Here is a 24,066-nt window from a genome sequence, read left to right as displayed (position 1 = left end):
GCCTCTGCCGCCCCAGAGCCCGCGCGAAGGGAAACCCCCTCCCCTCCTCTGATTACTCCCATCAGTTTGCCTAGCTCTCCTTGCCGTCTGGAGCAGAGCAGGCTGCGCTCTTGCCTTTTGCTTTCTCTATGAGATGGCGAGGGCCGCCCTCTTTCCGGAGAGAGTCGTCCCGATTGGGCCTGTTGGTCCCCTGTCAGGCTTTGGTTCCGGGAGCCTTTTCCGGCGGTGCAATTAGCCGGGGTGGCTGAAGGTGAGAAGCCGATGTCCTTTGGGAGGGTTGCTAGTCTTGCAATAATAACCCCTGCTTGCTAACCGAGTTTCCGCCTCGATCTTTTGCCTGTAATGCTTCTCGTTTCGTTATGGGCGTGAGTTGAAGGGTTCTTGGATGGCGCCTCCGAGGACAGAAATTTGTTCTCCAGCAACGGTTTCCCCTTGGCTGGGAAACTAGATGCTAAAATAGAGAACTATTTCGCTGGCTGTTTTTGTTTAGGATAATTGCGGGGAAAAAAGGATTGCTTGATACCTTGGAGCAAACGAGCTAATACTAATATTAGCTTTTTAAAAAGCTATGTATCTTTTTTAAAAAAATGGAATCGAAACTGCATGATTTTGGAAAAAAAACCAATCAATTTTTTTGTAGGTACGTTTTTGCCTTGCCTCATTGTTGAGTTCTGGCAATTTGGCAAAGATTTCAGGAGTGTTTTGCTATTGCGTCCTTCCTAGGGCAGAGAGAAAGTGACTTGCTCAAAGTCACCCAAGCTGGCTTCCTACCTAAAGTGGGACTAGAACTCACAGTCTCCTGGTTTCTAGCCTGGTGCCTGAACGACTAGACCAAACACCAAGTTTACTTCTGAATAAATCTATGGTGCATTTTAGTTCTTGATTTCATTTGGTTGAAAATTTCTATTAATGTCCATTGTCTGCTTCCTTCATCCCTCACTTGCTATATTATTTTCTTATTTATTTACTTTGTTCCTTACTCTTTATCTCTTCCCATTTTCTAGGTGATAGCAATGGCTGGCCGCAGGTTTGCTGTGAAAGCAATAGATTGGGCAGCATTTGCTGAACGAGTGTCAGTTGATCAGAAACCTATGTTTAATGCTTTCAAATCACGTAGCGATGCTATTGCAGCCAAGTGAGTATATTTCTTAGTTTGTAAAGAACACCATGGAAAGAAAAGGAATGACATTAAACCAAATATATTTGTGATTGGTGAATACATCAATGGATTACATTATTAAATACATGTGTCCAGACTGTATTGCAGAACTGTTCACTTGCCTCTTATATCAGTGCAACAAAAGACATATTTTAAGGTATAGGTGTACAGTTTGTTGAAATGGACATGCTTTGAGATCTAATGAAATCTATAGGCAGAACTGTTCCTATGATCTTACTATTTAATTTAAATAAAGGGTTAAATAGCTAAATAACAGCAAGGCTATATTGATTGTCTCTCAATCATTGTTAGTAAATATGATTACACTAGGTATGAGAAATTTTGGTACAGGCAGTAATCTTGCCCATCCCACAGATCTTTAAACACAACATTCTTTGATATCAAGTTTTTATCTTGATAACAAACAAAATATCCAGACATTTGTTTGACTTTTCTTGTTGTGAAGATCAAAAATAAAAAAATGACTTTAGAAGAACGAACAGTCTGAAACATCCAGTAGTTCTGATGTTCTTTTATGTATCTAAATAGGCTTGCATCTTTGCCAGAGACACCACCAGCCATTGACTGGACTTTCTACAGGACTACAGTTGCAAACTCTACCCTAGTGGATGAATTTGAAAAGAAGGTGAGGCACTTTTAAACTTTTGGTTGTTTGAGGTGTATTCCATTGCATCCAAAGAGACTTGGCAGTTCCATAAACACCCTTAAAAACTTTCAGAGTAAAAAGATGAAAAACTAAAGACTATACCAGTGTTACTCAAGCTGATAGCACCAAAATTCATCCTTCTCAGCTTCTTTGAAATTACCCCTATTTCTTCTTTTAACAATTTACAGAAAGCAAGTAGTGTGGTGGGCAAATCAAATCTCTGAGAGGATGCTATTCTAAAGTACTTCCACAGAGATGTGGCTATAAACCTTCATATTTCTTATCTGGCAAAAGATGGGACTTATAAGCAGGTACTTCTGAGACGTTCAAGTCTGGCAGTTCAAAACTGGATGGAAAAAGTACCGTATATGCCGGCGTATTAGGCGACCCGGCGTATAAGACAACCCCCGTCTTTATATCCGGGCCGCATTCCTAGAACGTCGTCTTATACGCCAGAAACTACCAGTATTTCCGGCATATAAGACGACTCGGCGTATAAGACGACCCCCATCTTTGGCGCCGATTTCAGTGCTCACGGAAGTCGTCTTATACGCCGGCATTTACGGTACTTCTATAAGTATTCTCATCTCAAGTTATGTAGTACTTTGAATTGCACTCAGGAGCTAATTGGAAACTAGTTCAGGGCCTAAAGCACAGTACTGCATTCATGAGAAAGCCTAAAGCAAAGTACTGTATTCATATCAAGCAACTGTCAGCACCAAGCCACTGAAACTTTCAAGGATATTCAGAAGTAAATTTGTGTGCAAAGTGGGGTGCAGCTGTTCAAATAAGAGGATGTGGAAATGAATCCCTATTGCAAGATCTTGTTCTAAGTAGGGATGCAACTGCTATACCAGCTGAAGCTAGGCAAAGGCTCTCCTGATCATGGCTTCTTCCTGCCCATGAAGTAATAGCTGGGAAGACCCTGCTTACCTAGGATTCTGATCGTGTAAGGTTCTCACTTAATGACTGGTTAGTTTCTGGATTATGACGGCAACCGGGACTGCCAAGATTGCCATCACTAAGCAATGTGGTGATGTGATGTCATACTTAAGGACTGAATCACTTAATGACAGAAATTCTGGTCCCAAAAGCTGTTGTAAGCCTAGGACTTACAATGGTAATCCAGAAGAGTGACCTACTGTGTCTTAATATCATGCCTTGATCTAAAACCTCACAGAAAAGGGTACTCAAGTTTGCTCTGTTGGTATATCCTGACTATAGTCTCAATACTGTTCGAAAAAAGTAAGGTTAGATATAGGGCAATAGTTGTCAAATGCAGAAAGAGCTAGTGAGGGCATCTGTAGGAGGGAATGAACGCCAACCTCTTCAAGGGTGCCAGCACCACCTTCTCCCTAAGACACACATTGACCATGGTCCCTTGGATTTCCCAAAGAAACTAGAGAGGCGAGAGTCGGGTGATCATGTGGGGTGTGCCAGATGAGAATTTCAATAGCTTTCAGAAGCCAGGAGTCCGGATAATATGACACAACATTGCTGCAGTCATCTCAGGGAACTTTGCCTATGAAGAGTCACGACTTAGGCAAATCTTAGCAATTTCATTGGCAAAGTGCTGGGCAAATTGGTCACACAATCAGGCAGGAGATCCAGCTGCAGTCCCTTCCCTAGAAGGGAATTGGCTACTCTAGCCTGGGCTCCAGATGACAGGCTGCCCAATATAATAAGGGAGAAGAAACCATCAAAATCACTCTGAACCTGCAAATCTGGTGAAATTTAAGCACAATTTTTGTAAAATAGTGTGTGTGAGATTACCGCATTTGTATAAGACTTACAATATCACAAGATTTTTACTTTTTAAAATTAGCCTTAGTACCTTATTATCTCTTCTTGTAAACTGACTGATCTCCTGGGGCAGTATCAACTAAATTTTAAAACTGGCAACATCTGTCTTGCAACAAAATGGCTACTATTTTGGGGATTTTGCCCATTAGAGAGCTCCTAAACTTTGAAACTGGCTGTGGTTCTAGGATCCTAGGGTTGAAAGGTTTATACAACAGGGCAATAAATGCACAAGAGCCTGTGCTTCTAATTCGGTAGTAAAGTACATACTTTTCAGTGTCTCTGGATTCAGAGACATTGGAAAGTATGTACTTTACTACTGAATTAGAAACATAGAAGGAAGAAGGTACATATGGTATGGGTTTGGAAAACCAGAAGCTACACATTTCAATTACCGTTTCCTCAATTTTCACAGTTTAAGGCCCTGCAGATTCCTCTGCCTGCGGATACTGAAACGGCTAAAATAAACGCCCAAGAAAAGGAATCTGTAAGTATTCTGCTATCCTGTTACTGTTTTTTTTCCATTGCACATAAATGGTGCAGAGGTGTCTGCTTGGCATCTTAGCAGATTGCTCATGGACTAATCTTTACTCATGGTGGCATTCGTTAAATTATACTGAACACTATTCCCTCCTTCCCACATTCCATCTGTTTATGGATTGCTACCTTTAGTAATTTCTCTGCTAGAATTGTGCCATTGACAATGGCCAATTTTAACTACAAGAGTTACAGGCCTTACATTGTCTGGAAGAACAAGTTGAAGACCTTCCATTTCTTCCTCCTTAAGATTAAAAGCTGGAAATAATAGATAATAAATAGCATTTCTGAGGTACAAAGTAGAAAATTAGAACATGAATGCAAAAATGAGGGAGAGGAACAATTTCCTTATTTGGCAAATGCTATAATAAAGTTCACTTGGGCTTCATGTATAGTTATTTTCTATGTAATTATCTGTTCTAAATAGCAGTGACTTAGTTGATTTTTGGAGTAATTATGAGACAATTTCCTGTTCTACTCATGAGATACAGTATATGGGATGGATGGGTGTTTGAGAGATCTGGTAACTTTGATCTGTCAGTCTCAAAAAGGCAGGAAAAGGATTATGAGAACTACCTATATCCAATACGTATTTTATGTACCCATGGATATTTATTTGCAGTGCATGTGTAAATTGGTGCCACTGAAAGCGTGGTATGGTTGACTTTATTATTGGCTATAAAGTTCAGACTGGATAAGCATGGATAGCTTAGCATGGATAGCTTCTCTGGAACCAAGGTTTCTCATAATATTGCTGTCTCTTCTTTCAGGATAAGAATGTTGCTGATTTCATACAGGCTTCTAAAGCCCGCATTGTTGAATACGAGGAGGAAGTAAGCTAGCAATTTTAATTATACAAAAGGACTTTTGCATTGTACTGTATTTTCTCCTAATAATTTCTGTCCTGCTGATTTTCAGCATTTCTCTTCATCATGTGTGGGTAATTGTGATGTTTTTTTTTCTCTTAAGCTTCAGCAATTGAAAAACATGATCCCTTTTGAAAATATGACATATGAAGATCTACCTGAAAAATTTCGGGATCCTACACTGGACCCAGTAAAATACCCTCAATGGCCACACAAGCTTGCTTCTGAAGTTTAAATGCTGGCTGTTCGAAAGCATTGTGCAACATCAATGCTTCTTCATGAATCCTTTAAATAAAGTAATTGCACATGAGCCTTAGAAATCTGCTTCTTCTTTTCTAAGAATTCTGCAATTTAGCTAATTACTACTATGGTAAATTGTATGGGTTTGTTACCTCTAACATTCTTATTTTAGAGCCCTAAAAGTTGGAGTAGTTCAGTGTTTGGTTTGGATATGATTTAATGTTGCATATCCTGGAATTAATAATATTGGATTTGTTCAAATATGAATTATGACGAATTAAAAAACCAAATACGCTTATATAAAACTGTTTTATGGATTGATGCTTTAACCCTTTGAATATTTACCTTGCAATATATTCCTATTAGGTTTTTTAAAGTATGGTACAGATCACAAACACTCCATTTGCTTTACTTTCAAAACTTTACTTAATTATTGTACATAATTAAATTCCTACTCCTTCTGAAGTAAATGCCTTATTCTATGCTTGTCTCTATTTTTCTCCTATCTTATTCTACTATTCTATTTAATCTGTAAATTTTTGTGCCCTTGTTCCTTTGTCTTTGTTTTGTACCACTATTTTCTTAGCTCTTTAAATGTTTCTTCTCTTCCCCCCCCCCCAGATCTTTGGCTCTTATAGATCAATCTCAGTCTGTTCACATGTGACAACCTTTTTTTACTCCTCTATAAAGTTGCAAATGTTTTCCCTTTGAAGTTGGCTATGCTGGCATGCCTATAGGGCAGGAAGAGAGCATCTCGTATTTTCAAAAGAAAGCGAATTATTTAAAGACAGCCGATGCTATTTAAATGGTTTACTTTGTGGAAAGTGAAGACTGGGCAATTTCACATGGAAATTGGATAGCCATATCTGTTTCTGGAGCCTGTACACTTTTTTTCCAGAGGCATGTTGCCTTCGGGACTGGCAGCACATCCAAAGGCTAGAGATAATGGAAGCATGCTCCAGAAATATACGAGCTACTTGCTTCCTCAGCTTTCACAGTTTGTTAATTGCTGTTTAGTCACTGCCAATTTTTGAAGAGTCCACTGGAAAGAAGCTTGTTTTCTTACAGTGAAAATTGATGTTCCTTTAGGACTGATCTCCCAGAACCTCTCTAAATCCCTTATGTAATAAAATGTTATTCTACATCATTTCCTCAGAATTTAACACCTGTGGGCATGTATGCTATTGTTGTTAATTGCGAAGTCGTGTCCGACCCATTGCGACCCCATGGACAATGTTCCTCCAGGTCTTCCTGTCCTCTACTATCTTCTGGAGTCCATTTAAGCTTCAGCTATAGCTGTTATAAATATCATGCTATTAGAAATATCCTGGCACATTGCTAACAAAAAGACCCAAATCAGTATTTGACTAACAATAAAAGTGTCTAGCTTACTAATTACTAAAAATAAGGAAGAAGAATAATTCCAGTGTATTTTCAGAGAGTCGGATTCATAAGGCATCAAGCCCATGTGCAATGAGAGATTATGTACGGTATGTATTTCCTTTTTACTTACTGTGATATCTTTGCTCCTCAATTCTTGAAGAGTCTGAATGGCTGATGTAAACCAGCCCATAGAGTTAAAAACATAGTGAGTATTAAGCATTCATCATAAAAATATTCTACTAGATGTACTTCCAAATGCAGAGGGTCAAATCTCAGCATTCCCCAGCCCTCTCCTGAAGTGCCGGGTCTTCAGAACCTCAAGGTAGAATGGGTTGTCATAAGCACAAAGATTTGTGCAGCTTGAATTGAAAAACTGATGGAAGGAAGAATATGAAAAGAGTATCTCATAGCACTTTGCTCTCTCTCGGGACCAGCTTTCTGAATTACCAGCAACATTATGAGGCTTTTGGTCAGGCCAATTGAATGAGCTAACAAAAAGGACAGGAGTTTCACAGGGGAATTCAACTGAAGAGAGGGAAAAGGCAGATGACTGGAAGAGGACAGACCACATTGATCCTTTGCTTTGATCTTTGAAGGAGGAACTTGGTTTCAAAAGGAATTAAATAACACAGCTGACAAAAGGAAGGAGCTGCAACTCAAGGTAAGTAAAGAAATGGATGAGCAAAATTTGACCAACATAAATTATGACTCCAGGATCAGGCATGGGACAATGGAGAGTCTTGAAGAAACTTGTAAGTCATCTTGGAGCCCTTTTTTGTGGACTCATGATGGACTAGCAGAGAGCCAGAAGATTGGAAATAGGATCTGCTATGTTCAAAAAGGACCACAGGATGAAAAAAAAAACAAAAACCCAAAACCTGACAAACTACAGACTGGTCATCTTAATGTCCATATAAATCTCTGGACAGGTCATTGAGGTGCCAGTTTGTGAGCATTTAGAAAGGGGTGCATTGCTTCTCAGGAGCCAGAATGGGTTTATTCAGAATAGATCATGCCAAATCAACCTGATCATCTCTTTTTGATACAAGCTGGCCACTCTAATGGAATAATGTAGAACAGCCTCCCGTGAGATTGTAACTGGGCAAAATATTTTTGGTATAAAGGCTAGCACCAGAGTATGGCGAATTTTAAATCACGGTGGTTCTGTTTATTCATCACTTGGTTAGATGCATGTGGCAGAGAGCACACATGTGTCTGCCTGGGATGTAGTGGGACTGGCCCTTGCGCCCAACATCAAAAAGTGTCTCTAAGCTTCTCCCCTTCATTATCTTCTGTAACTTCCTGCCACTCTTGCTCAGTGAGAACTATGACCAGGAACTCTTCTCCAAAGAAATCCTCCCGAGTGCTGAATTACATAGGGTTGGTTAAAGTGGAGATTTCTTTCCCTGCTGTCTGTCCGTTCAGTAGTTTATTAAATTGCTTTTAGAATGAAAGGCAATGACTGTAGAGGGGAAAGAAATGATTTTTACACCACTATCAAAGCAAAAAAGGGTGAAGTGTGTCTTAAGTCTATAACACAGAGATAAGATTTGGAAGAGGCTAACACAGACACTTCCTTGATTCATAGGAGTATAAGAAGAGAGAGGAGTCAAGCACAATTAGATTTGGAAGATACTCTTATTATAGCCTATTTCAATAAATCTGATTTTAGCCTTCCTGTGGTGTTGGGTTTTTTTGGGGGGGGTCTGGCCTATCTGGTGGTTTAATACAAATCAAAATCTTTATTATCTATTAAAATGAAAATAAAAATTGCAGTTGACAGAACAAAAACTGAAAACTAAATAAAAGGTTACCCATTGCCTGCTGCTCTGGCCAAAAACATACCTGCACATGCACACAGAGAACAAAGGTGCCATAAATTCAAATAGCATTCTGGCCAGGTTCTATTTTAAGAAAAGTTGCTATAATCATTTATAGAACCCGATTCCTCAACTCATTGTAATACATTAAATCCGTTCCTCACTATCTTATCACTATTCTGTTGGTTAGGCTATAGTCGTACATAGGTCACTGATGGCATTGCTGCATTTCTGTTGAAAGGGACCATGCTGATAACTTATTTCCAAGAGCTTCTAGGCTAGAAAAAGGATTAAAAGGTAGCCATTCTAAAATCTCCTCGCTTTTCTATGACTGGAACCACATCCCTTCTCTTCCAATTACTGAGAAAAGACAACAGGTAAGGGACACACAAACAGTTTCAAACAAACATTAATGGAGAATTGATACAACTGCTGAGAGAACTTGTCTTGATCATTATCCCTACATCCCCAAGGAACTCTGGGGCATGCTTTAAAGATAGCACCTTATGATACAGAAACATTTACACCAATTTTCCCCACTCTATTTTCACAAATTTGTCAGACAAAATGTGGAATACCATATTAAAGAAAATTTTTATTTCATAAAGTTCTGAGGGAAATTATGCACTAGACTTGTTTATCTTTTAAATATATTTTCTTATGTATGTATCAATATTTTACCCCATAATTCATTATTTTTTTTCTTCGATTGTCCCTTGGGAAATTTTAGGATTTAAAAAAATCCTTGTCAGCCCACTACCTTCTTTGACAGCATAGCCAATCTCTTTGACAACACTGCCCTATCTAGCATGAGTTTGGACCACTAACGCCACAGTTTATATAATATTGACCTACTACGGGGCTGTCAAACTCGCAACGTCACATGACGTGTCGCGACATATCGTGACTTTTTTGCCATTGCCGGCAATGGGGTGGGCGCAGTTTTGCTATGATGCATCTATCCCACGGGCCAGCAGTTTGACACCCCTGATCTACTAAAAGGTAGTTCATCCTGAAAGCTTTATGGTTTAGCTGAAACGGTAACGCTCCTGAAGCAACTACAATGATACTGAGATTAGCAAATAGATTTTAAAAAAGATTTCTACATGATATTGACAAGTTCTTTTATATTTGTACTGTCTTGATCATGCATTAGATACCTGCATGCACACATATGCCTCATAATGTGGTTTACATTCAGATGTAGTTAAAGAAATAGGAAAAAAGAAAAAGGAGCAGCACCAAAAATGGTCAGAAGAAGAAGCCATCTTCAGACCCTGCCTGAAGGATAAATGAGTAGTTCAACTCCACTGTCAAAACACATTCCTCAAGGATCAGTTACAGATATCAACACTTACAGCGTTTTGCATTCATAAGATTCAAGTACAATTTATTTCTTTATAATACTTTCCTCCTGTCTTGCCACTGAGATCAAGTAGGAGGCTAAAGTTTTTAAAATAGATCAGGTCAGGGGCATCCACAAGATATGGCTGGGGAAAAAAAGTCAAGATGGTAGACATGATGGTGCAATCAAAGCTCTGCTCATTTTTTATGTGCATTAATTTGCAAGGATGGTTGGTAAGGTTTTCATTTCCATAATAGCTTTTCATGTGATGAACATTTAGGTGGAAGAAATCTTGAAGACGAGCTTATTGGCTGAGGACTACGGAGGAAAGGATGTCTTGGGACCAGAGCCAAACATTCTCCAGAAGAAAAGGAAACAAGATCTAGATCTGAGTGGAGGCTGAAATGCCTCTGGTTTTCCTGAACAGGATCTACAGATTAGGCCCATTTCAATGTTTAAAGCATTGTTGGGCTAGCACTTCCCCTCACCCTGGATTGGGAGCATATACTGAGGCAGGCAGTAAATTGTTGAAAATGCTTAAGTGTCATGTCAGTTATAGGAGAAGTAGAAGCTTGAAAGCTCATTTTTAAAAATACAGTTGCCTACATGTGAGATGAACACAGACTGGAGGCTGCTTGTCATAATGTGATGAAGGGGACATTAGCATAATCGTGCTTCATGTGTACATTCTATGACCTGGCGCCATCAAAATATAGCAAGCTGGTCCCAGACTATACTTCAGCTTCTCCACTGCACCACAATGAAGGCTATAAAACCAAGGGATAAGACCAAGCGGATATAACAAAGGCATTTCCCCAAACGGACATATTTGTCCTGTATGACAGGGCCAGAAACCTCCTTGCTTTCTTCCAGAGCCAGGTGCTTCTTGATCTGTTGCAGCTCCAGGCTCAGCTGTTTCAGAAACACAAGGCTGTCTGTGATGTCATTTTCCACCAAAGAAAACTCCCTTGTTGGTTTGTTCTCCATGGCTATCTCTTCTCCTGTATGGGAAAAAGTGAGAGGCAATAAAGTGTCATTGCCTTAAAAGAAATCAGGAGATTCTTTCTAGGCCAGGAGTGGCATTTTTAAAACAAATTGTATGCCACACAGAATGGCTGACGTGCCAGAGACTTGATCTATTCACAAGGAGCGTGCTGTGGTGAGTGTGCCCATCACAAAAGATACCAAGGTCATGTAATGAGGAAGTTCTCCAGTTACCTCCAAGATGTAGTGTTCACTCCCCGGTTTACATTGGAGGCAGCAAGCAATTGGGTGGAGGCCCTCATGTAGTGGAGGGAGCAGCCTCAGCAATTTGCCATTTGGCAAATGACCAATATGATCTGTTCTGAATATTAGTGAAATAGTGCTTAAGATTGGACCAGGAAGGGGGACATCCAGATTCAAATCCACCCTCAGCCACAAAATTCATGGGGTGATTTTAGACTTCATACACATTCTCTCAGTTCACTCTATCTCACTGAATGGTTGTTGTGAGGAAAAATGGGAGCATAGCTGAGTGTTCCTGAAGGGAAAATGAGAAGTAAATCTAAAAATTAGAAATAATATTAAGGAAATGGGCAACCATTCCTATGGCATCCATTTTGTCAGAACCCCCATTCTCACATGGCCAAATGAGCCCCCTGACCTATAGATCTGTCTGCATCCCTCTGCACTTTCTCCTTCTGCCGCTTGTTTGTGTGTTGGCTAAAGCTCACCTACATCCGTGACAGAGTCCTCTGCTTTTATTTTTTTCTTTCGCAAGAATTTTCTTATAAAGTTCTTGGTCTTGAAGGATGGGAACTTTGAATTCTGCTCCTTGAAATATTCCATGCAGGCATTTTCTAGGATGCCAAGGACCATAAATGCGAAGATTCCAGTAAAAAATATTGCTGTGGAGAAGAAGAAACAGCCCTGATTAGTTGTCCCCACTCTTCTAGCCTTTAAAGAAAACAAGAGACAGGCAGGGAGGCATTATCAGTCTAACAAGCCATTTCTTTTATTTATTTACATATTTACATAGTATAGCAGTTGGGTAGTGTAGTCGTTAGAATGCCACCTTTTTTTAATAAATATTTTTATTGAGTTTTATAAAGGTAATAAGGGGATAGGGTCAAAAAGGGTAAGACAACAGGAAACATACAAAAAGGTTAGACCAGGGAAAAGGGATAACACAAAAGTGGGATTAATCCCACAAAATAACATCGCTTCAGCAAGTCTACCAGTCTGGGTTTACATATTAAATCTTAATAATTACACTATTATTAAATAGAGTTATATTATATTTCCATATAATCGCGTAAATAACAAATTAGTCAAATCTCATTCATTTCACTACTTAATAATGCTTAATATTAATTAATTATAATCACTTTAAAATAATAATATACTACATATTAATTATAGTTTACCATATTATTTAAGATCACAAATATACAAAGAGGAGGAAGAAGAAATAAGAACAAGTTCATACAAATAATCATGGAATATAAATACAAATTATCAATTATCTCTTTAAATTTCATAACCTTTTCTCACTCTAGCATGTTTCTAACCAATAATAAAATTTTAGAATGCCACCTTTGATGTGGGAAACCAGGGTTTCTAATCTCAGCTAGCCCCCACCTTACCGGTAGAGATTCTTGGGCAATCACTTAATGCGTCACCTGCCTGTCTCAAATATGAGAGTGACATGAACTAGGGCAGTCATGCCAGCTTGGATGTCACCTGGATTAACAAAGTCCATGTCAAATGTTGGGGAACCAGGTCAATCTGACGATGAGTAGGCTATGAAATCAAACCATACATGGATGAGACATGAGAACCTGGAACTGATGGAATTTTATTTATTTGTTAAATTTATATGCTGCCCATTTCCCCAATAGAATGACTCCAGACAGCTTATATAATGTAAAAAGATAAAAAAAAAGCAATTTACTATTTTAAAACTATGCACATTAAAAATGTAAAACTATGCTGAAAACCAGAATCAAGAAGATGGACAGGGATGAGGTCTTTTACCCTGTCAACCACCTCCAGGGGTGAGCAACCCCTTGTGGCCCTAAGCCAACTAGCAAAACCAAGTTTAATACCCTTCTGGAAGGCAAAAGGTAGTCTCAACCTTCAAAGCCCTCTGTTAACAATCTATTGTTGCACTGAACTTACAGAAAGTCGATAAGCAGCTTCTATTCCCTCATAAACTCACTACAATCATTGTCTCTGATCCATCCAGGATCAAATACTATTGACTTCCACTTTATCATCTTTGCTTTTCTTTAAAATAGCTTTAAAATTGCTTTCTTTAAAAGGAAGGTGACCATTGAGAATATCTCCATAATACTTGTACAACAAATCTTCCACAAATTGGAACCCAATATATCTTTATAGCCATCCTCTAATTACATATGATGTCTCCATTCTGCAAATTTCATCAGTTTTTCTGAGAAAGTCAAGTTCATCATTGCCCCCTTCAACCTTCTCTAACAATTATATTGTTGTGTCCTGGGCCTGATAAGGAAACTCAGCAGGCCCAGAATTGTTGCAAATGGTTCCAGGCATTCTAAAAGCTGCCCGGGACCAGACAGAGCGGGGCCAGCCTTGTGCGCATGCACAAGGCGCGAAGAAAGAAGAACTCTTATTGGTTCACACTGTCCCGGGTTCAAGCCCTATAAAAGGCCTGCATGCCTTTTGCTTCTTTGCTTGGAGTTGGAGTAGGAGAATAAAGCATTGTTGTTTGTCATCATGAGTCTTCAACATTTGCCCGCGAACAGAGAACATAATACTGGCGATGAGGATGGGATCCTTGCAAGCTGAAGAAAAAGATTTAAGGACTTACCAGGAAGTCCTGAAGATGGGAAGTCTGAATCAGCGTCCCAGCCTGCCAGTATAGCATCACTGGAGGGTGAGCTCGGCTAAAAGACCCTTTCCCCGAACAACAGCTTGTAGAGGAAGCGAGTGGTGAAGATCGTAAACTTTACGATGTCAAAGATTGGCTGCTTGGCTGATTTCGATGTCTCCCACCCAGAGAGATGCAATTCCTATGTAGCACGGGTGGAGAATTACTTCAGAGTAAATCAGATTACAGAAGACGGCCTGAAGGCAGCAGCTCTTCTGTGTGCCTGTGGACAAGAAGTTTTTGACATCGCAGAAAATCTGGTGGGCCCTGCACCTCTGGAGTCAGTAGCCTATGCTGACTTGAAGAAAATGTTGAAGGAACACTTCCAGCCGAAGTTATCTGTCATTGCTTGGAGGCACGTGTTCGAGCAGAGAGACCAGAGGCCAGGTAAATCTGCTGCGGACTTTATTGCGGCCTTAAGGCAAGCAGCCAGGCCTTGTGAGTTCAATGATCTGGAAGAGAGGCTGCGAGATCGCTTTGTTTGCGGCTTATGGAGCAGAGACTTACAACAAAAGATTTTTGCAAAAGAAGATGTCTCCTTCCAAGATGTGTTGCGAGAGGTGGCAGCTGAGGAAGCAGCAGGTGGGGCTGTGAAAACCTTGCGCCTCGCCAGGAATCCTCCAGAAACAGCTACCGTCCATCAAGAGGACGCTTGAGAAGGATCAGAAGTGGATCCTGAAGAGGAGGTCGACAGACTTCACCAGCCAGCTGAGAGGAGGCAGAAGGGACGTCCGGTCAAGGCCCCAGCATCTCTTCAATGCTTTGGATGCGGAGGACGCCACAAGCGAACTGACTGCAGGTTTTGCTCCGCCATCTGCAGGGCGTGTGGCAGGCAGGGCCACATTGCATCCATCTGTTTGGGTCGCCAGAAGGTTCAACCTCAGGAAGAATTGCTTCAGAAAGTACCAGAGTCCCCAGCCAAAACAGGGTGGGTTTCTGCACATCACACAGGAACATTCTAAGAACAGGAACACACAAGCCCCTTAAGAAGAAACTTTCCCTTAACGTAAGGTTGCAAGGGGTTCCCTTAGTAATGGAGTTGGACACAGGGTCCGCTCTTTCCATTATTTCAATTAATACCTTTAAAAGGATTTGCTGCAGTAGAGGTCTTCAAGTTAAACTCAGGCCATCGAATCTAATACTCACTGACTTTCAAAATTCTATGGTGTGTGTTAAGGGGGAGGCCACCCTTAAGGTACAGTATAAGGATTTTGAAGGTTCCCTAGATGCGGTGTTTGTTGGGGTGATCGTACGAGTCTTATTGGACTCGATTGGTTCGAGGCCCTGGGAATCCAGGTAACTGGGCTGCTCAGTTTGCAAATGCTGGGCCTTGCAGAGGTTTGCAAGGAGTTTGCAGATGTATTTAGTTCAGAGCTAGGATCCTACAAGGGGCCTCCCATTTCGTTGTGGTTAGACCCAACCATGACGCCCATCAGGGTTAAGCCTAGGAGGGTACCTTTTGCCCTCAAAGGTAAGATAGATGCTGAACTGGATAAATTGCTCCAGCAGGGCATTTTAGAACCTGTGGATTCTAGTCCATGGGAAACTCCCTTAGTAACGCCTCTAAAGGTTAATGGGGAAATACGTATATATGCAGACTACAAGTGTACACTGAATAAGGCATTGCAACAGCATGCTTATCCAGTCCCTGTTGTAAGCTACATCCTGGCCTCCCTCAAGGGAGGGGGGCGCATTTTTGCGAAGCTTGACCTGGCACAGGCCTATCAACAGCTACCTGTTGATGAGGCATGGTCTAGGATACATATAGATTACGCAGGGCCCTTTCAGGGGTAATTCTTCCTGGTTCTGGTTGATAGCCATTCCAAGTGGCTAGAGGTTGTTCCTGTTTCCTCCACTACTACTGCCAGGACCATCCAGGTGTTGAGAGGAATTTTTGCATCACATGGTCTTCCAGATGTTCTGGTTTCAGACAATGGCCCTCAATTTACCTCTTCTGAGTTCCAGGCTTTTCTTCAGGTCAACCTGATCCAGCATGTACCATTGGCTCCCTTCCATCCATCCTCCAACGGCCTGGCGGAGAGAATGGTGCGCACCACCAAAGATGCCCTCAAGAAACTGACTTACGGTAACTGGCATCACAGGTTAGCTGATTTTCTTCTTGCACACCGCACCACACCTTGCATGACCACAGGGAAGAGCCCAGCTGAACTCCTCTGGGGTCGCAGACTCATTACTAAATTGGACAGGTTGCACCCAGACTGGGTGGCTTCACAGGTGTCACATCCGCGGGCACCAAGGAGACTTCAGTTGGGTGATCCAGTCTGGGCTAGGAACTATGGTCCTGGTCATCTGTGGGTTCCTGCTGTCATCTGTAAGATCTCTGGACCTCTATCATACGAAGTGACCTTGGGGGATGGCCGCGTCCTACGGTGTCACATCAATCAACTGCGTTGGCAGTTGTCCCCTGTGGATTCCACCCCTGCATCCGTTCTCGGGGGGGGAGGGGGCCCAGGAATTAAGTCGCACTTCAGGTCAACCTCCTGAGACACAATCTCACACTTCAGGTCCACCTCCTGAGACACAATCTCACACTTCAGGTCTACCTTATGAGATACAACCTCACTGTTCCTGGGACGTACCACAGGGCGCTAGGGACTTCCCAGGAGAGGTGCAAGGACATTCTCAGAGTTCAGCTATTGCGCCGAACAGGGAGTCATGCGTATCCGCAAGAGCTCCAAACAGGAATTTACCTGAGACGGGGTTTGCTAATGAGGCGACTCCTGACACTGGCACCTCGGCCATTGGAGACTGGGAGCATTGGGGCACACTTGAAACGCAGGTCACATCTGAGACTGGTCGCGGGCTCGAGGGACTAAGTTCCTTGGAGCCATACAGAGTAGTTGGGGAATCCTCAGCCAACTCAGAGGGTTGGGGAATTTCAGCTGCTCTCACGGAGCCTGGGGGGAACTCTGGCAATTCTGCCGGCATGCCTCACCTCTGCCGGCATGCCTCAAGACTTGTGCATAAAAGTCCTGGTCTAGCGAGCCCAACAGATGGGCCGGTAGGCCAGGCGCCCTTAAGAACAAGTCCTGGTCTGCCTAGCCGGGCAGGTGAGCTGACACACCAGGCACCCTCCCTAACCTTGCGTAGGTCACAATGGGCTAAAGCCCCTCCTAAGCATCTAGGCAAATATGTGAGGTTCTTGTCAATACAAGGGGCCTTACATGTCTAGGTTGAGGAGATGGGACCTTTGTGGGGTAAAAGATAGACATGCGAAGTCCACATTAGAGAGTGGTTTGGTTGGCTAACTATGTTAGTAGAAGGGTGTCTGCATGTGAGCAGACTATTATGTTCTTTTGATTTATTTTATTATGATTGTAAAGAAGTGGAATCGTGTGTGTTCTATCCAGGGGGAAGGGGTGTTGTGTCCTGGGCCTGATGAGGAAACTCAGCAGGCCCAGAATTGTTGCAAATGGGCCCGGGCATTCTAAAAGCTGCCCGGGACCAGACAGAGTGGCGCCAGCCTTGTGCGCATGCGCAAGGCATGAAGAAAGAAGAACTCTTATTGGTTCACTCTGTCCAGAGTTCAAGCCCTATAAAAGGTCTGTGTGCCTTTTGCTTCTTTGCTTGGAGTTGGAGTAGGAGAATAAAGCATTATTGTTTGTCATCATGAGTCTTCATCGTTCTCCCGTGAACGGAGAACACAACATATATTACTATATTTTTCCTTTTCCCAACTTAGGTAGCAGCACAGAGTTATGGCTCTTACATCAATGAGTTCTGTCCCATGTCAGGGTGACACTTTGCTGTGTCCTACAGAAATCTTTTAGGTTTTAATTCCATGTGGCCATCCCTCATTATGTTTTCTAGTGAAATATATAGATGTTTTATACAATATCCAAGACCCATGACATATAAATGATTCACACAACATGTTACTTGCTAAAAATGATGAGTAATCAGCCCTAACTGTTCCAAGGAGTCTACTATTTAATATTCCACATGATTAGGTAGTTACCTATTACTGGTGGATAATCTGATGTTGGTGGTAGCTTGTCAATAAGCATTGTAGACAAAAATGAAACCTGCAAGATCATGGTCACTTTGAAGGCAATCTTTTCTGCAGGAGAGCTAAAAGCGCAAGAAATAGCCATATCCAGCAAGAAGAGAACAAAAATAGGCAGAATCACAATTAATTCATGTAGAATGGATCTCCTCTTCATAGCAATCTGTAAAAAGAAAAGGTAGTAAAGTAACACAACATTTCCAGGACGAGCATAAATTTCAGTTGTACAAACTGCTAAATCAACCCAAGGCTAGGCTTAGCTGATTGTCTAAATCATGGTTGTACAACTTTTTGGCTTGTCTGGGCCACACTGAGTGAAGAGGAATTGTCTTGGGCAGCATATAAAATATCTAACACAGTTAATATGTATAAATAACAGATAATAATGTTAAAAGTTTATGATCTTATGGGGCCATATTACTAGCTGTCCAGAGCTACGTGACCTGTGGACCAGGGTTGCACATGCCTGGTCTAAACCTACTCTAGGTCCAAGCAAGGATGTCAAGAGAGAAATTAAAAGGTCAATATGGCAGCTGCAACTGCTCAATAGAAACCTGTTTCTTTTTTATGCACTTCAGAGGGCTTTTGCTTACATGCCAGAGCCACCATCTTGACTATTTCCTGCTGTCTCCTCCTTCCCACAGATGCTCCTGGGTCCATGATTTTGGTTTTGAGAGCTTCAACACTCAACCAGTGAAGTGGTTGTTGTTGTTGTTACTTGCGAAGTCGTATCCGACCCATCACGACCCCATGGACAATGTTCCTCCAGGTCTTCCTGTCATCTACCGTCTTCTGGAGTCCATTTAAGTTCACACCTACTGCTTCAGTGACTCCATCCAGCCATCTCGTTCTCTGTCGTCCCTTTCTTTTATTGCCCTCAATCTTTCCCAGAATTAGGCCCTTCTCCAGTGAGTCTTTCCTTCTCATTAGGTGGCCAAAGTATTTGAGTTTCAACTTCAGGATCTGGCCTTCTAAACAGCAGTTGGGGTTGATCTCTTCTAGGACTGACCAGTTTGATCGCCTTGCAGTCCAGGGGTCTCGCAGGAGTCTTCTCCAGCACCATAATTCAAAGGCCTCAATTCTTTGGCGCTCAGCCTGTCTTATGGTCCAACTTTCACAGCCATACATTGCAACTGAGAAAACCATGGCCTGGACTATACGCACTTTTGTTGGCAGGCTGATGTCTCTGCTTTTTAGTATGCTGTCTAGACTTGCCATAGCTTTCCTCCCCAGGAGCAAGCGTCTTTTAATTTCTTGGCTGCAGTCCCCACCTGCGGTGATCTTGGAGCCCAGAAAAATAAAATCTGTCACTACCTCCATTTCTTCCCCATCTATTTGCCAGGAATTGAGAAGTGAAGTGGTATACCTCAGCAATTATTTCATTGCTGGATGGTGAAGTGGGGTTAAATCATAGCAGCTAACGCTCATGTTCCAGGTGTAAAACAGATCAGCGGGAGTGCCTGCTATCCAGAATCAGTCCTGTCACTGTTCTAAACTCTTATTTTAGAAGAAAAATTGTTGAAGATGAAAATGGCTCAGGGATAGGATGGGAGCAGGAAATCAGCCTTTTTCTCTGATTTGCATAATGATTCCAACATAAACTGTACCCAAACGCAACTTAAACAAAAACAATAGGAGAGGGGTTAATCTCAGGCAAACAGCCATCCAACCTTTATGGTAGGTTTCAACTGGGGATAACAGCAGAAAACCACTTTTTTCAGTTGGCCGTTGGTCTGTCCATGGATAAGTTACATGAGAAAGTCTAACATTAGCTGTTGTGTCCTGAGCCTGCAAAAGCAGGCTCGGGACATTGCATTGATCCTGGGCATTCCAAAAGCTGCCCGGGACCAGACAGAGCAGTGCTGGCCTTATGCACATGCGCAAGGCGCGAAAACGCTCTGTTCCTATTGGTTGACACTGTCCGGGTTTCTGGCCATATAAAAAGGCCTGCGCGCCTTTTGCTTTTGTTTTGTTGTTGTAGGAGAATAAAGTGTTTGTTCAGCATCGCCATGTGTCTTCATCATTCGCACATGAACGAAGTACACAACATTAGTCTTGATTTTAGCAACTTAAAAATGGATGAGACCACAAGCTTTCCTTTTCCAGAAATATTTAATATTCTCATACTCTGGGAAATGATAGAACAGCCAATAGGGACTGAATTAATGCAAACTGATGCTGGAGAGATTCTGAAATTGATCACTAATGCTAGGACCATTTCGTGCTCCAATTTCTAATTGAAAAAATTGTGAGCTATTTCTCTTTGAACAGTTTGTTAGGCAAAGATCCAGCAAGAATTTTATCTTGTTGACAGAAAAAAGGTATCTTTGAAATTTTAGACTAGAAATATCCATTAGAGGAAAAAAAAGGTTTTGGAGACTCAGCCAGATGAAAACAGGACAAAAGAGGAAATTATGGTTTTATTGAAAACAAAATGTTTTCAGAACCTAGGCAGAATCTGATGGTTTGGTTCTGCCTCTCTGATTTGCAGCAAAACATCCGCTATGGTCTGCAGTAAAGCCCTTTTTGTATACCAAGTAACATAGCATCTTTTTCCAAAACACAGTGAAGAAGAATGCAATTTAATACCTGCTGTGAGAATGAAGCAGTAACCCCAAAAATGCAGTTGGAGGAGGACAAGATAGAAAGACAACACTGTATTTATTATCTTTGTTTAATTTTTGGTTTCAGATCCTGTCTTTAAATTACCGGTAAGAACTCGAGGCAGTATAAAAAACACTTCCTCATCCTATTTTTCTGTGCACTATTTATCTATTTCTTTATCTATTTAATATACCGCCTTTACTCTTTTTATAAACAACTAAAGGCAGCGAATAGTATTACTTAAAAAGTAATACTTTCTTTGAAAGTATTCACAGAAAGAGCAAAGGGAAGCTTGGAACGAACCTCCGGTGGAAGCAGGGGTCAGTCAGTCAGGTATCTGAATTTAAACATGTTTGGGATAAGCACATGTCCATCATCTGACAAAAGTTAAAAATAATAATAATAATAATAATAAATAAAATATAAAAATAATAATTAAAATTAATAAATAACTCAATAAATTAAAAAGATAATAAAAAACAAATAAACTCAAAGGGCAGATTTGATGGATCACTAGGTCTTTTTTCTGCTGTTAGTTTTCTATGTTTCTAACATACCTAATGAGTACTCTTGTAACATTGGTTGAGCAGAGAAAGAGAGAATGAACCAAAGTCACCCAGCGACTTGCATGGCTAAGTGGCGGGGGGGGGGGCCTTGAACCCGAGTATTTATTTGAACATCTTTGACAATATAGATGGCATATACATTTATTTTGGCTTGCTACCTAATATTCCTTCTGCCTCCTATTTCCCCCAAACAACAACTCTGTGGGACCTATGAGTTGTAGTCTTACTTTAGGCAAGAAAGCCAGCTGAGTAACTTCAGGCCATGAGCTGGGCCTGAGAGAACTGGCCCAAGCTTATCCAGCTGGCTTTCTTGCTTAAAGTAGGACTAGAACTCACCGTCTCTTGCTTTCTCACCCGGTGCTTTTACCACTAGACCAAACTGGCTGACTGTATATAGTACCTACTTTTCCCACGTTGGAATAACATATTAAATTCTACAATCCATAGCATTGTGGTGGCAAGTTCTAGCATCTTCCCTTTTCTGAAATCCAGTGTTCAGATGGAAAATGATGTTCAAATCATGGTTTCTTCGATTCTATGCCCATGATAACAATTCTTTTTTTTTTAAAATAAATATTAGCTATTCTCAATTTCTTGTGGAAAGCCAAAATCTCTTTTCTATCCTTCTCTTAAGACCTGGCCTACTCTACCTGATTTCACTATTGGGAAGTATCAGTCTGACTTCCAATCAGTTTCCAAACCCTACAAGGAAGCCACTTGGTTTGAATTGTCTTGTTTATATGCCCCCTCCCCAATGAAGATTCCACACATAAAACTCAGAGCATGCTAACTTTGAAAGGCATTGCACTGGATAATGTATAGATTGATTGTAGGGATGGAGACAGAACTATCTGGATTTGGGGGAAAAATACTGTCAAAAGGATGGGTATAGAGTGTGCATCATGTATTTATCCCTGGGGTATTTTCCTAGTAAATTTGCTTAGGACTGTTCCCTTATCATTTTACCAAACTTCCATCAAGAGAAACACCAGCACCAATACAGTAACTATTAGCTTTGCTTATTTCAGTGGCATTATCAGCACTCATTAACAGACTCTTTCAAATTACATTAACAGAACCTTGCAAGTCGGAAAGTGCACGTCTTCCCCGCTACCTTCACAGCCTAAGAAACTAGGGAGGGTCTCTTCTGAGACGTCTGCCATTCCCACATTCCTTCTGAGGGCCCAGGTGTTGCTTGTCTGATTGTTCCCCTGGCTGTGGGTCTTTCCCGTCTCCGAAGCTTGCTCCCACCTATCATTACATCATCTGACAAAGAAGATGTATAGTAAATGCATTAATAAACCATACCTCATAGATGACTGAACTGTATTTGGAGGGGCCATAAGTTTGAGTTTCCTCAATGATCCTCACATTCTCAAACTTCCACTCTCCACCGGCTAAATAATGGCGGCGACTGTCTTGGTTTGTCTTTTGGGAAGTTTTAATGCTTTTCATCTTCACTTCATTTTCTGGAAAGAATATAAGACCCATGACCCAGAGGACTGCCAATTCAGGACAGTCTGAACAAAGACAGTCCTATACTGAATATATAGAAGGTTCATCCCTTTCTTGTTATCCTCCAAGTATACAGCTAATCCTCGACTTATAAGCGTTCATTTAACAACCATTCAAAGTTACAACGGCACTGAAAAAAGTGACTTACTGCTGGTCCTCACACTTACGACCGCCACAGCAACCTCAGAGTCACATGATCAAAATTCAGGTCCTTGGCAACAAGCATGTATTTGTGACAGTTGCAGTGTCCCAGGGTCCTGTGTGGTCACCATTTGCAACCTTCCCAGCTGGTTTCTGACAAGCAAAGTCAATGGGGGGAAGCCGGATTTGCTTAACAACTTTGTGATCCATTTAACAACTGCAGTGATTCATTTAACAGCCAAGATTATAAAACTGGTCATGACTCACTTAACAACCACGTTGTTGGCCCTAATTGGGGGTTGTAATTTGTAATCTTTCCTCCAGGGAAAGATTGAAGGCAAACGAGGTCCAGGCAGAAGAACATCGTGGCTTCAAAATCTAAGGGACAGATTTGGACAAAACTCAGCAGCACTTTTTCGTGCGGCTGCTGATAAAAACAGGATCACCAACATGATCGCCAACGTCCGATAACGGATATGGCACAAGAAGAAGTAGAATTTGAGGACCACCTGTATTGCGATAGCATTTCCCAAATGTCTGGCCATGACATCTGAGAAGCAGCCAGATTGGGAAGTCTGATATAAAATATATCCATAAAACAAAATGAAAACTGATGATTCCATTAAGATGTTATATTCTGTACTATGGGCTGAAATCTTCCCCTTAGTGATTAGTGATGGAAATGAGCAATAATTACATATGAATGTATACATGTACTGTACCTATATAAATTTATGGGGCAGCCCAACTCACAAATTTCAGTGAAATGGTTGGAAGGCTAATATAGAATTGAAACAAGTATAAAATCAAGAAAAATAAAACAACAACTAAGTTAAAGTTAGCCTACATCATTCAGTACCCCAAACCTTTACAAATGGGCTCATCCATCGCCTGGCCCAAAGTCTTACAAAAGCGATCAGAATCTGGGTGGGTGAGACAATAAGAATCAGCTGATCCAAGACAGGCACTGTGATAGAGAAAGCACACTTCCTGTCTTCTAATAGATGATGCAGAGAAAGAGCAAAAATGTGAGTTCTATATTAACAAAATAAGAAAACATAAAGCAAATACATTGCAGACTGCAGCAATGGCAGGCTGAAGTGCAGAAACCAGAGAGATATGGAGAATGTGTGCATAAGTATAGCTTCAGAAGTCTGTGTAGAAAGGAAGGGCAAGCAAAATTTATGATAAACCATAATTGCACTGTGCTCCTTTAAGATACCTTCATGTAATGCTGGCCCCATAGTTAAGTTGCACTTTTGCTCATCAAAAGGAAATGGGTGGATATCCAAATTGCAGGCAGACGTGAGTTGATGTGCTTGAAATAAAGAAATGGAGCCATCAGAGGATATATCAATAAAACGGCTAACCGTGTACTTATCTTCATCTGCCCTGAAAGAAAAATATTGTAATTAATAAATGTGTTTTGCATGTATTAGACAATATTGCTGTCAAATATGTGCAAAATAGATATAAGGAAATCTCTTTAATGGCACAACAATCA

General features: G+C 41.2%; 1 protein-coding gene across 1 annotated transcript; it reads left to right on the top strand.

The window, feature by feature from the left end:
* Positions 1-102: 102 nt before the first annotated feature.
* Positions 103-5,345, top strand: ATP5PD (ATP synthase peripheral stalk subunit d). The gene is made up of 6 exons (XM_039342908.1): positions 103-250; positions 1,005-1,135; positions 1,709-1,805; positions 4,042-4,113; positions 4,934-4,996; positions 5,133-5,345. Exons 2-6 carry the CDS (start codon positions 1,014-1,016, stop codon positions 5,262-5,264), a joined length of 486 nt encoding a protein of 161 aa, XP_039198842.1. The 5' UTR covers positions 103-250; positions 1,005-1,013; the 3' UTR covers positions 5,265-5,345.
* Positions 5,346-24,066: the final 18,721 nt, after the last annotated feature.

This window comes from Crotalus tigris, unplaced genomic scaffold, assembly GCF_016545835.1.
Source record: "Crotalus tigris isolate CLP2741 ecotype Arizona unplaced genomic scaffold, ASM1654583v1 scf7180000017814.3102382, whole genome shotgun sequence".
Classification (NCBI taxonomy): Eukaryota; Metazoa; Chordata; class Lepidosauria; order Squamata; family Viperidae; genus Crotalus; species Crotalus tigris.
The sequence above is the reverse complement of the archived record's forward strand: the minus strand, read 5'-3'. Positions and strand labels throughout refer to the sequence as shown.